Source organism: Lepus europaeus, chromosome 5 (genome assembly GCF_033115175.1).
Source record: "Lepus europaeus isolate LE1 chromosome 5, mLepTim1.pri, whole genome shotgun sequence".
NCBI classification, from domain to species: Eukaryota; Metazoa; Chordata; class Mammalia; order Lagomorpha; family Leporidae; genus Lepus; species Lepus europaeus.
This window is the reverse complement of record NC_084831.1, coordinates 23,608,218-23,625,371: the sequence shown is the minus strand read 5'-3', so window position 1 is coordinate 23,625,371 and position 17,154 is coordinate 23,608,218. Positions and strand designations below refer to the sequence as shown.

Sequence of the window (17,154 nt, the reverse complement as noted above, 5' to 3'; positions counted from 1 at the left end):
TAATGCACCTGGGAGGTGGCAGATGGCGGCTCAGGTGGTTGATTGTGTCCCTGCCAGCCACATGGAGATCTGGAAAGAATCCCTGGCTCCCAGCTTTGGCATGGCCCAGCCCCAGCTTTTGCTGGCATTTGGGGTGTGATCAGCAGATGAGAGATCTTTCTTTTCTTCTTCCTCTGCCTTTCAAATAAATTAATATTAAAAACAAAAAGCCAACCATCTATTACTGACATTAGTAAAAAGCAGGACATAAAGGTTGAAAGCAGTCCCTAGAGATTACCTGTTCCATCTAGAGACAATGACTCACATATCCAAGGTCACAGAACCAGAGAGAGAGACTTAGGACTCCTGACTCCCAGACTGGTTTCTATTAGACCTTGCTGCCAGGGAAAAGAACCACTGTCAGTTAAAGAGCCTCTACTTGCTACCTTTGAATATTTATCATCTTAATATTTACAGTACCTTGAAGATATCATACTGATAAAGAACAAAGCTCAGAAAGAACTTTCCCAATGCTACACCCACCACACCGTGCTGAAAGTAACAATACAACACTATACAAAGGACAGGAAGCAGTTTCCCTGACTTATATGGAGCAGGCCAGGCAATTTTTAAGCTCTTCATAAACCTTTTTCCTGAAGTTTCAAAGATCTTTATTGCCTTGGTAAGGTTTCTAAAAGAGGGAGAGATTATGAGAGAAGGGGAAAGAACAGAAGAAAGTGAGGCTCCTGCACTTGTTCCTCTTATCAGCTGTCTCTGAGAAATGGTGGAAAGAACTCTGAGGCAGGTGGTAGACCGACCTAGACTTCAGTTCTGGCTGTACCACTTACTATTCTGTAACCTTGGGCAAGTCATCTCACCCCACAGAGGCCTCGTCTCCTCGAATGGAAAACAGATAAGAATAGCACCTTAGTCATATGGCTGTGATGATTTAATGACAGAACCTACGGCCTGCAGAACGTGAAAGCCACTCGCCCCAGATCCCAAGGCAGAGGGATCTGCATGTAGCTGGTGTCAATGGGAATCTCCAGAGTTTTCTATGTAGCATATGGTCCCTCTTCCTGTACTGTGATGGGAGGCCCTGTGGAAGGTGGTCGGGACAACAATTTTGGACTAAGACAGAAAGAAAATTCCAGCTCTGTCACTTGTTTATGTGACTTAACAAGGGACTTAACTTTTTGAACCTGTTTTCTTTTCAGTAAACTGAAAATAAAGTACCTATTTCGAAGGATGCAATGAGGATTAATAAGTACTAACTGTGGTGATACAACATAGGCACTCAGTGGTATCTAGGAATATTTTTCTTTCATTTCAGGGTGTTCTAACAGTCTGGCCAAATATCTACCGCAGATGAGTCAATGTTTTCAAAAGAGATTAAACCTAAATTCTTTCTTGGCATCTTCAATGGAGTAGTAGGAAACAAAGCTTCCCAGACCCACATTATGGTATTATAGTACTGTAGCAGCCATGGCCGGGAGGAGCCGAGAGCTGACAAATCAATGGTTTGGCTTGTAGCATTGCACCTTCCAGGCTGGCAAGACCATTGAAGTCCATCACAGGGTATTACAGGCCTTACCTTATGTAATACAGTGTCCTGGGAAATAAATAAATGTAGAGTTTGGCACCAATTCCTTCCAAGCCGAGCCCAGCCTGGATAAATGAGGATAATAATACTGTCTTATCTAAACAGCACTTATCAAACTTTTTGCATCCCTCATCTGATAATATGTCAGAGCCAAAACTCATAAATTACTCTCATTTTACAGATAAAAAAATGCAACTTGGGGTAGGCGATTAGCCTAGCAATTAAGATGCCTATGTCTCCTATCTGAATACCTGGCTTTGACTCCTGGCTCTGGTTCATAGCTAGTCTTCTGCTAACCAACCTGGGAGAAAGCTGTGATGAGGGCTCAAGTTACTGGGATCCTGGCTCCAGGTATTTGGGGAATGAGTCAGTGGATAGGAGTTTCTATCTTTCAAATAATAATAAAACTGACAAGTGGAGAAATGGTAACTTTTTTTTTAAGTGCAATTCAGAGAGAAGTGAAGTGAATTGACAAAGGCTAAGGCAACAAGAATGCTATACAGAGTCAGGCACTGTACTCCTTTCACTCTCTTAGATAGACTTAGAAGGAAAAAGAAGCACTAGAAAACTGACATGCTGAAACGTGAGCTCTAGCTAGCAAGGCAGACCTGGGAGATGGCTTTGTAGACCTCTATCTCAATGTGAAAGTGTTTTTGCAGCCTGAACAAAGACAGTCCAACCCTCCCCCAGGTGGTGTCATTTTCATGTGTGTCTAGCCCTGGGCTAGAGAGCAAAAGAATGGGGCCAGCACTGGGGTTAAGCCACCATCTGTAGTGATAGCATCCCAAATGGGCGCCAGTGAGTCTGTCCTGACTGCTCCACTTCCAAACAAGCTCTCTGCTAATGCACCTGGGAAAGCAGTGGAGGATGGCCCAAGTGCTTGGGCCCCTGCACCCATGTGGGAGACCTGGAAGAAGCTCCTGGCTCCTCCTGGCTTTGGCCTGGCCCAGCTCTGGCTGTTGTAGCCACTTGGGGTGTGAACCAGCGGATGAAAGATCTCTCTCTCTCTCTCTCTCTAATTCTGAATTATAAATAAATAAATAAATCTTAAAAAAAAAAAAAAAAGAGAGAGGAGAGAGAGAACAAAAGAATAGCCATTTCAATTGGAAGTTGGGGTCCAGAAAGCCCAAAAGCCAGAATTTTCTGGATCCTTGACTGTATTCACATGAGAAGAGAAAGAGAAAAGGGTGAAAAAAGACTCAGAGGTGTGAGCTCATGACAAGCCAGGAGGGAGAACTGAAAGGAAGCTGTTGCTCAATTCTCTCTGTAACTACCCTTCAAAGGCACATACTCTTGTTTGAGCAGCTAATCCCTTTATTTTCTCTACAGTCCTGACAGCAGCATCCAAGTATGACAGAAAAACAAAACAAACACAAAAACTGAGAAAGGAAGGGACAGGCGTTATGGTACAGCAGATTAAGATGCTGCTTGGGATGCCTATATTCCATATTGCTGAGTGACTGAGATAAAATTACCACATCCAATTTTGATTCAGCTTCCTGCCTGATGTGCCTGGGAGGCAGCAGATAGATTTAATGGCCCAACTGCTTGAGACTAGACGAAGTGTCTGGCTTCTGAGTTTGGCCTGGCTCAGTAGGCATATGTGGAGCGTGAACTAGCAGATGGAAGACCTCTCTCTCTCTCTGATTTCCTAATAAATTGATGGAACAAGGACATAAGCCTCAGCCATTCTCCCTCATTGCCCAAAAGAGATAAACTTTGGAATGTATTCCTTGCCCTTGAAACTCAATTGGGTCTCACATCCTATTGCTTCATACCCCACCTCTTAACAGCCACCTGAAAGACCAGTTGCTCTGAACACTTGAAAGACCAGTTCCAGGAATTCCCCTCTGCCTGCTGCCCCCTACCCAATCCCCATCCCCAGCCCTCCTAAAATATAAAAAGGCCTGGCCCCTGGGGTCAGGGCCTTCTGCCACGTGTAGCATCAGTGTGTACATGGGCAGTTGGTCACGAAACTTGTACGGATTTATTTTCTCTGAATAAATTCAGTCTGGCTGTAAATTCGTACACTGTCTCCTCTCTATTCTGCGATTCTCTTCCCAACATTTTGGTGCCCCGTGTGAGGAGGCACCAATCTGCAACTGTTTTCCTAACATAAATAAATAAACTTTTTTTAAAAAAGAAAAAAAAAAAAACCTGAAGAAGTGAGCACTTATTGAGTACTTGCTCACCTGGATGCTGGGCCCTTTGCATACATATCTCATCTAACCTTCAACAACAAATCTACAAAGTGGGGATAACTATCCATGTATTTTCAGAAAAGAAAAGTATAACCTCAGAGAAGTTGACTGAGCTGAAGGGACTTGTCCAAGTGGTAGAATCTGGATTTGATTCATGGTGGGTCCCAAAGATGTTCTTTTAGTCCTATCAATTTATTTTCTTTCAGGATTTATTTATTTGTTTAAATGAATTAATTTCAAATGAAAAGCAGAGTTACAGAGAGAGGGAGAAAGAGGGGAGAGAGAGAGAGAGAGAAAGTTCTATCTGCTGGTTCACTCCCTAAATGGCCGCAGGGCTGGGGCTGGGCCAGGCTGAAGCCAGGAACCAGGAACTCCATCTGGGTCTCCTACCTGGACAGCAGGAGCCTAAGCACCTGCACCATCCTCTGCTGCCCCTTTCCCTCTCTTTCCCTGGCCACCATCAGAAGTGGAGCAGCCAGGACCCAAACTGGAGCCCATATGCAATGTCAGCATCAAAGGTAGAAGCCCAACCCACTGTGCCACAACACCAGCCCCATAACCACATCAAGTTTGGTACCTAACAACACCTCCCAACAAATAGGTGCTAATTTAGCCATAAATCAATCAAGTTGGTATGTTTCATTCCTCTCCCTTCTGTTCCCCAATCCCACCATCTCTTTTTCTTTCTTTTCAGATTTATTTATTTGAAAGGCAAGGTGACAGAGAGGGAGAGACAGATACATAGAGATCTTCCATCCACTGGTTCACTCCTCAAATGTCCACAACAGTCAGGGCTGAGCCAGGTCAAAGCCAGGAGCCAGGAACTCCATCTGCGTTTCCCACATGAGTGGCAAGAGCCCAAGTACTTAGGACATTTTCTGCTCCCTTCTAGGCACATCAGCAGGGAGCTGGATCACAAATGGAGTAGCCAGGATACAAAGTGGCACTGAGATACAGGACACCAGCTTTACAAGCAGCAGCTTAACTCCTGTACCACAACATTGGCTCCAAGCAAGCATTTATTTTTGAGAAATGACTAATTCTCAAGAGATGATTTGATTAACACATAAATAAATTTTGGGATATAGGATAGAATAAATAGGATAAATAGAATAAATAGGATAAATTTTGGGATATAGGATAGAAGGTGATTCATGGGTATACTCTGCCTACAACATACCAGTGTATCACAGTTTAGAAAGGAAAAAGCAAGGATCAGAAGGAAAAAAAAAAAAGGTTTTTCAATCAATTCACAATATTTACTGATATTTACTAATACAAAGTACTTTAAAGAGTCACAATAACATAAAGTGTTGCTCAGAAGATGAGGGAAACACTTAGACTTTAGTGCCTTCTAGAGGAAAGCATTATGCAGGTGCTATGGGGGAGGGAGTTGCAAAGTAAACACTCAGCAGTGGAGCCTGACACCATCGCCTCCAAACATGAGCCAAGTTCATCAAACAAGGGAAAGAATAACCTCTAACAGCTATACAGTACATGCACTCAACACACATTTACTGAGTACCTTCCAACATGCAGGAAAATCCATTAATTTGTCTCATAATAATGGTTAGGGGCTAGTGCTATGGCACAGTAGGTTAAGCTGCCATCTACAGTGCCAGCATCCCATATGGATGTCAGCTCGAGTCCTGGCTGCTCCACTTCTGATCCAGCTCGCTGCTGAAGACCTGGGAAAGCAGTGGAAGATGGCCCAAGTGCTTGGGCCCCTGCACCCATGTGGAAGACCTGGAAGAAGCTACTGGATCCTGGCTTTAGATTGGCCTAGCTTTGGCCATTGTGGCTGTTTGGGGAGTGAACCAGTGAATAGAAGACCTCTCTATCTCTCCCTCTCTCTGTAACTGCCTCTCAAATAGATAAATCTTAAAATAATAATAATAATAATGGTTAAAAATGGTTACATGAGGTTAGAAATCAGGGATCATGAATTAAAGGAACAAAGTGTCTAGGCAGGGAGAAAGACTAAAATACTAGGTAATCCATAGAGGGCAATGTAGCACAAGTACAAACAGTATGCCATAACACCTGGGAAATAAACCGATGTAAGTCCAAGGACTCTGAGGATGGCACTATGAAGGCTGTGTAATATGCTGTGCTTCAAAGCATGAACATGGTTTGGCAGGTGGGGAAGTGGTGGTGGTGATGGTGGTACTGGTGGGAGAAGGGAAGTGAGGGCCTGTAAGCCAGAGGGAAGACAGCACAAAGTAAAGACATGAAAGGTCTTTCAGGAAGTGGTGAACTGTCCTACATTACTACTAATTTGCTATACACAGAATCCTATCCCTTCTCTGCAACTCAAAGCCATCATTCTGGAAATTGCACTGTCTCCTGTGTCACTTTATTCCTCTGTACCGGCTCATCCTCAACAATAATTAAGCATGCCATCAGAGTTTCCATTAGAGAGAAAGAAAAAAGCCAACCTCATGAACGCTGTCCTCAGGTTGCCAGCCCACTACTGAAAGAGTTCTTATCAAAGTCATCAATGGTCTCTTGATGGCCAAACTCTTGGGTCTCATTTTCTTGATGAAACAGTCTAAATGCACATATTCCTTACCTCATTTTCATTACATTCTCTCACTTCTCAGTCAATTTCCTGCGCTGTTCCTTTCCGGTCTTCTTTGCTGGCTCATCCTCATCTCCATAACCTCTAAGTGCTGAGCACTCTGAGGCTCGGTCCTTAAATCCCTCTCCAGGTAATATCATAATATTTTGTGAATACAAATACCATCCTTCCTAATGATCCCAAATTTGTATCTCTACCCAGGCCTCTCCCTTGAACTTCAACCTATACATCCAATGTTTACTCTATATTTGGAAATCTGATAGACATCTCAATTCCTATGTCCTACCCTCTCCCAAAACTAGTCTCCCTCTAGCTTTTTTCTCATCTTCATAGTCAGAAACTCAAACTAAACTCCTGTGTGCTTCCCACTCCTACACTTGCTTCTATATTTCTTCTCCTCAACTCAAACCATCCAGTTATTCCATCCAAAAATCTTGGTGCCATCTTCACCTGCTTTCCTATCTCATATTCAGTCCCTCAACAAATTATGTCAAGTTCAAAACATATTCACATTTCAAATGCTTCCTCATCATCTCTACCCTTGTCCTTCCAGCTGAAGCCACCATCTCCCACTTGAATGATTAACGCTATTAACTGGCCTGTTGCGCCCACCCTTGACTTCTGACCATCTAGTTTTCATACAGCAGCCAGAATAATTTCTTTACAAGTAAGTCAGATCATGTTATTCCTCTGCCAAAATCCCCTAGTAACATCCATCTCATGCTCAGTGGAAGCTGAATTCCTCACAACCAGCACTCAGGCCCACCACAACCTGTTCCCTCTGACCTTTCTAACTTCTGCTCCTAACATGCACTGCACTCCAGCCACTCTGGCTTCCTTACCACTCCTTAGTCATGCCCAGCTCCTTTCCAACATCTGGCTACTGCACTTGCTAAAATTTTCTCCACTTATCTGACTATCTTGCTTCCTCATTTTCTTCAGATATCCACTCAAATGATACCTTATGAGAAAGGCCTGGTGTATTAGTCAGATTTTCATTACTGTAACACAAATCTGTCAGGCTACTTATGAAGGAAGAAGGTTTATAGTTTTGGAAGGTCAACATCCAGGATCAGGTGACTCCATTTGTTTGGTTATCTGGAAAGTTCCGAAGAGGGTAAGGAACAATCACATGGCAAGCTAGGAAGCAGAGAAGGTGCATACTTGTCTATAGCTATGTCTATATAGTCTTTCCTGACAATGCCACCATTATCCTATTGCCAGGGTCCCACCCTAACAGCCTAATCCAACTCTTCACTTCTCAAAGGCCTGGCCTCCAAACCTCATAACTGAATTACATTTCTACCCTTAATCCACTAACCACTCATATAAGACTTTGGGGACAAGCTTTTAACATTTAACACATGGCCTTTGGGGAACTAATACCCAACTGGGTTTCCTATGTAGGTGGCAGGAACCCCAAGCACCTGAGCCATCATCTGCTGTCTCCCTGGTATATCAGGAAGAAGCTAGATGGGAAGCTTGGAGTAGTCAGGACCTGAACCAGGCACCCTGCTATGGGATGTGGGTGTCCCAAGTGGAGGTTTTACCCACTCTGCCATAAGGCCCACCTCATACATGCATAGTTTTTTCAAAATAAGCATTTTCTGTGAACTTTCTGAAGATTTGTCTTATAGCTAAACTTCATTGTAATCCATGAGCAGTCTGTTCCCCAGGGCACATGCTTCCTCTTAATGTTCAGAAACAGGGGCTGGTGCTATGGCATAATAGGTTAAGTGTCCACCTGTGACTCCAGCATCCCACATGGGCACTGGTTCAAGTCCTGGTTGCTCCACTTTCAATCCAGCTCCCTACTAGTGGCTGGGAAAGCAGTAGAAGATGGTCCAAGTGCCTGGGCCCCTGCACCCACAAGGGAGACCCAGAAAAAGCTCCTGGCTCCTGATCGGCTCGGGTCCAGTCATTTGGGGAGTGAACCAGCGAATGGAAGACCTCTCTCTCTCTCTAACTCTGCCTCTGAAATAAATACATCTTTAAAAATTTCAGAAATATTTGAAAAGGCACAGTTACAGAGAAAAAGAAAGATGTGTGTGTTAGAGAAAGAGAGAGAGAGAGAATATGAATATCTTCCATCCACTGGTTTACTCCCCAAATGCCTGCAACAGCATAGGCTGGGCCAATCTAAAGCCAGTAGCCAGAAGCCAGAAACCCCATCCAGTCTCCCATAGGGATGGCAGGAACCCAAGACAGAAGCAGAGGCAGGACTCAATACTAGGCATTCAAATATGGGGTGCAGGTGTTCCAAGCAGCAGCTTAATCTATTGTGTCACAACACCCACTCCGAGTTTTGGTTTTTTTTGTTTTTGTTTTTTAATTAATTTATTTGAAAGGCAGAGTGAGTTAGAGAGGAAAGGAGAGATAGAGAAAGATAACTCTTTCATCTGCTAGTTCAATCCCCAATGGCTGTGAAGGTTGAGGCTGGGCCAGGTTGAAGCCAGGAGCCTCATTTGGGTCTTCTATGCAGGTGGCAGGGGGTCCAAGTACTCGGGCCACCTTCTGTTGCTTTCCCAGGCACATTAGCAAGGAGCTGGATCAGAAGCAAAGCAGCCAGGACTTGAACCAGTGCTTTGATACGGGATCTGGCATCGCAGGTGGCAGCTTAACCTTCTGCACCACAATGCCCATCCAAAGATCTGGGTTCTTATTTCAGCACTATATCTTACATTCATGTGACTTTAGGGGAGTCAGCCAATTTCCTTGGATCCCTATTTCTTCATAATTAAAATGGTATTAATACCTGCTCTAACTACCTCATAGGACTGAAAAAGGACAAAAAGAAATAACAGTAGGAAGGTATTTTATAAACTATACTAAATAAAGGTGAGGCATAAACGTGATGAAGGGATTAATAATGGGGTAAAAGGACAATGGTGCCAAAGGACGCTTCAGTAGAAACAATGGGCATCAAGAGGGAAGTTTTAACCTTTTCAACTCCCTGAAGCTTTTTTTTTTTTTTTTTTTAAGGTTTACTTATTTATTTGAAAGGCAGAGTTATAGAGAGACAGAGGCAGAGAGAGAGAGAGAATCTTCCATCCCCTGGTTCACTCCCCAAGTGGTTGCAATGCCCAGGGTGGAGCCAGGAGCTTCTTCTAGGTCTCCTACGTGGGTACAGGGGCCCAAATACTTGGGCCATCTTCCACTGCATTCCTATGCACATTAGCAGGGAGCTGGATTGTAAGCGGAGCAGCCAGGACTTGAATCAGCACCCATATGGGATGCCAGCGCTGCCAGCAGCAACTTTACCAAGCCACAGTGCCAGCCCCGCTGGAACACTTTTTAATCAAAGAAGACTCATGAGTTAAAAGTTCATATATACAGAAGTACTATAAAGAGTAATAAGGTATGATGATTATTACTGCCATTATTTGTCAAACCATTCTTCTACTAAGTGGAGGGCAGTCAATGGTAGTAAAGTGGTCATAGAGAGCCTCATACCCAACAGAACCTAATAGTTTTTCTGGTGAACTGAAATATGTATCTCAAAGCAGCTTTAGCAAGACAGCAATAATTAGTTATACTAAGTCAAGTCATTAATGCAAAAAAAAAAAAAAGACTCAACTAAAGACTCACAAAAGCTGAGATATCATTCATATAGCCACTTTAGGAACCTGACAAACACCATTTACCTCCTAAAAGATTAAAAGACAAAGAATAATCCTTGGAAAATATAAATAAGATCAGTTAAAATTTAGCTGTACTAAAGCAGCAAGAGTATTTCTGTCTGCATAGGACATGACTTATGTAAAAAATTTCACACACAAATAAACTAACAAATGAATTTAGCAAAGAAGCAGGATATAAACCAACATGCAAACCAGCTGAGTTTCTATCCACTAACAACAAGCAATCCACAAACGAAATTAACAACTGAATTTGTGATAGTATCAAAAAGAATACAAAACTTATGAATAAAATTTTAAAAGGAGATGAAAAATCAGTCTACTGAAATCTATAAAATAGGGCTATTAAAGATACAAATGTAAAGACAGCCTGTTTTCATAGGTTAGAAGACAATATAGTTAAGATGTCCATATTACCTAAAATGATCTATAGATTCTATCTCTCAAAATCTCAATGACATTTGTTGCAGAAACAAAAATTCATCCTAAAATTCATATAGAATCTTTAAGAATACAGATAGTAAAAACAAACAAAAAAAACCTGTAAAAAGAAGAGAAAAGTTGGGTAGAGATACAGTAATCAAAACAGTGCAGTACTGGCATATGGACAGACATATACAACAAAAGGAATAGAAGAGAGAACTTATAAACAAACACTCATATGGTCAAATGATTGTTGACAAGGGTGCCAACACCATCCAAAGGGAGAAAGGACAGTCTTTTTAACAGATCGTTTGTGAAACCTGAATATTCACATGCAAGAAAATGTGAACCCTTATACAACACCATATACAAAAAATAACTCAAAATGGATCAAGATCAAAGAGCTAAGTATAAAAAATCTTAGAAGAAAACAAAAGAGGAAAGTGTACATGACACTGGATTTGGCACTGATTTCTTAAATATGACACCAAAATAGCACAGGCAATAAGAAAAAAGTGGGTAAGCTGAATGTCATCACAATTATAATTTTTTTGTGCAAAGAACACAAATCATGCGAATATACTTAACATTTCTGAATTGTACAATTAAAAAATAGTCAAGACAGTAAAGTTTATGTTGTTTGCTACAGTTTTTTAAAAATGTAAATTTGGAGGGGAAATAAAGGACACTAATTATCAAAAGATTAATACATAATCCATGGAACAGGAGAAAATACTTGAAAATCACATACCAGATGGAAAAGATACTCAGAGCATGTGAAGAACTCTAACAACAACAACAAAAATAAACCTGGTTCAAAATTGAGCAAAGAACTTAAAAATAGACACTTCTCCAAAAGTAAACAAATTAACAGCAAGAACATGAAAAGATGTTCAACATCTTTCCCTAGTCATTAGTGAAATATAAATCAAAACCATAAAGAAATATATTTTCTACCAATTAGGATAACTATCATAAAAATTAATAAGTGTGGGGGCTGGCGCTGTGGCGCAGCGGGTTAATGCCCTGGACTGAAGCTCCAGCATCCCATATGGGCGCTGGTTCAAGTCCCGGCTGCTCCTCTTCTGATCCAGCTCTCTGCTATGGCCTGGGAAAGCAGTGGAAGATGGCCCAAGTCCTTGGGCCCCTGCACCCACATAGGAGACCTGGAAGAAGCTCCTAGTTCCTGGCTTCAGATCGGTGCAACTCCGGCTGTTGCAGCCATCTGGGGAGTGAACCAGTGGATAGAAGACCTCTCTCTCTCTCTCTCTCTCTGCCTCTTCCCTGTGTAACTCTGACTTCCAAATAAATAAATATATCTTTTTTAAAAAAATTAATAAATGTGGGTGAGGATGTAGAAAAATTAGAAGTCTTGTATACTGCCAGTGGGAATATAAAATGGTATACTGGGAAACAGCACAGCAGTTCTGCAAAATATTGTTAAAAATTAACATATGATCTAGCAATTCTACTTCTGGATATATACTTAAAAGCAGTGAAAGCAGGGCCTTGAAGAGGTATTTGTACACCATTGTTGATAGCAGCGTTATATAGTCAAAAAGTGGACATAACCCAAGAATCTTTTAACAGGCGAATGGATAATTAGAGTTTTACACATATCACCTCTTCTCAACAACCTCATGTAGTAGATGTTTATTATTTCTACTTTACAAATAGGTAAACAATCAGAGAAGATCAGTAATTGACCTAAGTTCCACAGTGAGGAGGTGACAGAGCTGAGAGTGGAATCCAGGCAGTCTCTGTAGCCTAGATTCCAAAGCACTGCCTTCTAATGCCTCTCAAAACAGTAATTCCTTAGCACCTGAAAGAATATTGTGTAGCCATTGCAAATGAGTATTATAAGACTATAATACTATGTGACAAAACGGAAATGTTTAGGACAAAATGAAAAAAGGCAGGAAACAAAATTGCACATATATTCTGATTACATCTCTATTTGGAAACAGCTGGCAGAAAATACGAGCCACAATAATGGAGATTCTGGTAAAGCAGAATTATAAACAGATTTTCTTTTCTATTTCAATAATGTGGTTATATAGTGGAAACTTCCCTTTTATTTCTTTAAAGCAAGTCTGCAGGTCTCTAAGGGAAGGTTCTGGAAACGCCAACATCAATGATAAAGGCACACAAGGTCAAACCCTGTGTTTGGAGTTAGGACTCACCGGAGGCCCAGAGCTGCCTTTGTGAGAACCCTGGGCTAAACTGGCAATACTGAAGTTTTACAGTCTTCAGAGGACAGCACGTGAAATAGGAGATGTGTTCATTTCTCTTTTCTTTTTTGTTTTCCACAGCCAAAATGAATTTATTAAGAAAAAAATAAACTCACAGAGGTGGCTGACTGCCAGCACACACACAGACCAAACACATGGCAGAGACCCAGATGTGTTCACTTCTATGAGGGCACTTCAAAAAGGTTTTGGAAAATGGAATGAAAAGTTAAGTTTAGCATTTCTTTCAAACCTCACCAGTTCAGGGCATGTAGGAGCAGCTTCCAGGCAGGAGGGACAGGTGGCAGGTGAGTCAGCAAGGCATAGTCTGCCACAAGCAGCCTGCACTGTTAGTGGAGCTGAGGTTAGGCCTCAATTCCAAACCTTTTCTCACTGGATTAGAAGAAAAGCCATTAAGTGGGGAATGGAGTACAAGGGCTATCTGGTATCTATAGATACCCACATGAAAATGCAGCTTACTGGGGTTGGTGTTGTGACATAGTAGGTAAAACCTATGTCTGTGGTGCCAGACCTGGGTACTCCACTTCCCATCCAGCTCTCAGCTAATGGCCTTAAAGATGGCCCAAGTGCTCAGGTCCCTGCACGTGTGTGGGAGACCTAGAAGATGATCCTGGCTCCTGATCGGCTCAGCTCCGGCCAGTGCAGCCATTTGGGAAGTGAACAGTGGATAGAAGAGCTCTTTCTTTCTCTCTCTCTCTCTCTCTCTCTCCCTCTGTCTGTAACTCTGCTTCTCAAATAAATAAATCTAAAGAAAAAGAAACGAAAGAAAGACAGAAAAATGCAGCTTACAAATAAGAAGAACACAAGGTAGGGTGTTGTCTGGACATCTGGGTGATGTTTTAATAAGTTATAATAATATCCTTTATATCAGAGGTGTAAAACAGGAAGAAGACAGAGAAATGAGAAAAGAGCATCTTTTGTGGGGTATCTGTAGTTCTAGACAATAAAGATTTGTTTTGCAACTTGACCTATAAACTATTAATTTAGAGATATTTACAAGCAAAGCTCAAATACTGAAACAACTGAAAAAAGAATTTATGCCTTAAAAGCTATCCAACTTCATCCAAGTTGCCATTCTTTTATAAATCCAATACTCTGCTATTTTCTAAGGGATAATTATTTATATGCTTTAGAAATCTGTTATGAAGGTAAATTTAATGAATTCTCTTGTAATTAATTATATATTAACTGAGTTTTAAAGTCACTTTATTTATTCATTTATTTTAAAAAGATTTATTTATTTATTTGAAAGAGTTACACAGAGAGAGGAGAGGTAGAGAGAGAGAGAGAGAGAGAGAGAGAGAGAGGTCTTCCATCCGCTGGTTCATGCCCCAAATGACTGTAACAGCTGGAGCTGGACTGATCCGAAGCCAGGAGCTAGGAGGTTCTTCCGGGTCTCCCATGCAGGTGCAGGGGCCTAAGCCCTTGGGCCATTTTCCACTGCTTTCCCAGATGCATCAGCAGGGAGCTGGATTGAAAGTGGAGCAACTAGGACATGAACCAGCACCCATATGAAATGCCGGCAACACAGGCAGATACTTAACTTACTAAGCCACAGTGCTGGCCCCTATGTTATGCACTTTATAATTTAAAAAACAAAAAACAAAAAAGCCACTATATCCAAAAGCTACAGATTTTGGCTTGATCAAATGCGTGAATGTGATTCATTCAGTAGGAGCAGGATGTAGAAGGAGTTCCTTTGAGTAGAGAAATCAAGTATTGGGGTATATCAAGTTTGAAGCCAGATGGAGATGTCAACTGACAGTTCGTTGTCTAAACTTGGAGTTTCAGAGAACAGGTCAGGGGTAGAAATGCAGATTTGGATAAAAATAAGGATATAAAAACTTAATTTGGGGGTTACTAGTATATAGATAGTATTTAAAATCACAAGACAGGGCCGGCGCCGTGGCTCAACAGGCTAATCCTCCGCCTTGCGGTGCCGGCACACCGGGTTCTAGTCCCAGTCAGGGTGCCGGATTCTGTCCCGGTTGCCCCTCTTCCAGGCCAGCTCTCTGCTGTGGCCAGGGAGTGCAGTGGAGGATGGCCCAAGTGCTTGGGCCCTGCACCCCATGGGAGACCAGGAGAAGCACCTGGCTCCTGTCATCGGATCAGTGCGGTGCGCCAGCCACAGCGTGCCAGCCGCGGCGGCCATTGGAGGGTGAACCAACGGCAAAGGAAGACCTTTCTCTCTGTCTCTCTCTCTCTCACTGTCCACTCTGCCTGTCAAAAAAAAAAAAGAAAAAAAAAAAAGAAAAAAAATCACAAGACAGGATGAGATTACCATGGAGCACTCAACATACAAAGAAAGCAGAGGGTGAAAAATTAACAGTGAAGAGAAGTGGCAATGAGGTGAAGGTCCTTACAAAAAAAAAAAAAAAAGACTGAAGCCTAGGCAGAGGCCCTGTGAAGTTGGTATATCAGAGGTGGAGCGCAAATCTGCATTTTCAAAACCCCACAGGCCAGTTCAGTTGCCTGAGTCTGAGATATGTGAAGAGAGAAAGTAAACAGCAGCCCTGAGAGGAGGGAATACAACTGAGGTGCTGGAAAGGTAACACAGTAGGACTCGATGACTGACCAGATGTGGGATGAAAAGGAGACAAGAAGAACCACATATAGGTTTCCCTCTTGGGAGGCTGGGAGGGGACTGCTGCCATTAAACTAGGTAATATTAAGATATAAGGATAGAGGGGCTGGCGACATGGCATAGCGGGTAAAGCTGCCGCCTGCAGAGCCAGCATCCCATAAGGGCTCCGGTTCAAGTCCTGGCTGCACCACTTCCGATACAGCTCCCTGCTAATGCACCTGAGAAAGCAGTGGAAGATGGCCCAAGTGCTTGGATCCCTGCATCTGCATGGGAGACCCAGAAGAAGCTCCTGGCTTTGGATCGGCTCAGCCCCAAAAGTTGTGGCCATCTGGGGAGTGAACCAGTGGATGGAAGATTCTCTCTCTCTGCCTCTCCTTCTCTGTAACTCTGACTTTCAAATAAATAAATAAACAAATCTTTAGGGAAAAAAAAAAGATATAAGGATAGAAGCAGGGTTTTGATGTTAGTGACTGTATTTGTGGTAGGGGGGCACATGTGTGTTTAGCAAGGAGGGATGAAAGAGACAACGGCAGTCACACCAGTCAACATTAGGAATGTACGTTTCAAAGCTTTGTATCTACCTCGGGAGTTGGGCAACTGTCTACACCGAGCTATTTTTCTAATTTGTAAATAATGCTCATTGAGGACAAGTATCTCATAATAGTTTTTGTATTCCTAGATTTGCAACCCTTGGCAAAAAAGGACCACTCAATTAAAATTTGTAAGAGACTTAAAACAAAACTTAGTAACTGGCCACAATCAGAAAAATCCCACATGATAGAAAAACAACTAATTCCTGACAAAACTATAGTACAAGAGCTGGCACTGTGGCGTTGCGGGTAAAGCTGCTATGGGTGCCATACGGCCCGCCGGTTCAAGTCCCAGCTGTTCCACTTCCAATTCTGCTCTCTGCTATGGCCTGGGAAAGCAGTGGAAGATGGCTCATGTCCTTGGGTCCCTGCACCCGTGAGGGAGACCTGGAGGAGGTCCTGGCTCCTGGCTTCAGATCGGCACAGCTCCAGCCATTGCAGCCATCTGGGGAGTGAACCAGTGGATGGAAGACCTCTCTCACCTCTTTCTCTCTCTGTCTCTCTCTCCGCCTCTGCCTCTAACTCTGCCTTTCAAATAAATAAATCTTTAAAAAAAAACCAAAAAACTGTAGCACAGTTCTTTTATTTCCTCACTGCACTGCATGCCACAAATGCATTGTTCACTACATCTATTATGTGAATATGCAAATATGCCTATTTTATGAATTGCTCTGCTCTAAGTAATACATAAGAGACAGAACTCAGTAAGTCAGGCAATCTTACAACTGATGGAGACAGATAAGTACTTTCTGGAAAGTAATTTGGTAAAATATATTAGTGAGGCTTAAATCTCTAACTCAGTAATCTTACTTCTTTCAAATAAATGTATCCAAAGTAAACAAAAAGAGATTGTAGCCAAAAAGTCAAGTTCGAAGTAATAAAAAATATCTAGCAATTAAATAATCATACACCCATAGGGTAGATTAAATTGTTCTTAACTCAAGTTTTTGAGGAACCAGAAAATCCTTTAAGTAAAACCAAAACAGTAGGGCATAAACTATACCTATATGACCATAATTTTGCATTTATATGTATGGGTAGAGCTCTCTCTGTAATGCTGCCTTTCAAATAAATCTTTCTAAAAAATTATAAATAAAAGCAAGACACACTCACTTTCTTTCTTTTTCGAGAAGAATTCTTTGTGGGGTCAGGCTTCTCCAATTCTTCTGACTTTGCCTCTTCCTTCTCCTCTTCCTCATCAGGTATCAGAGAGTACCTGGTCCCACCTGGCTGCATGAAACAATCTTTTGCAAAGTGACCTGCAGAAGAGTAGAACAAAGTAGAAAGAAAGGAAATAGTCTCTCCC

The 17,154-nt window shown here is 42.1% G+C and overlaps 1 protein-coding gene across 2 annotated transcripts in view; it reads right to left on the bottom strand.

Annotated features, from left to right (window-relative positions):
* Window positions 1-17,154, bottom strand: part of ZCCHC17 (zinc finger CCHC-type containing 17) — a 71,925-nt gene that overhangs the window by 3,148 nt on the left and 51,623 nt on the right. For both annotated transcript variants that reach the window (XM_062190833.1, XM_062190835.1), the window contains exon 7: window positions 16,962-17,107. In XM_062190833.1, coding sequence (XP_062046817.1) covers window positions 16,962-17,107 — 146 coding nt within the window. The remainder of the gene's footprint in view (window positions 1-16,961; window positions 17,108-17,154) is intronic.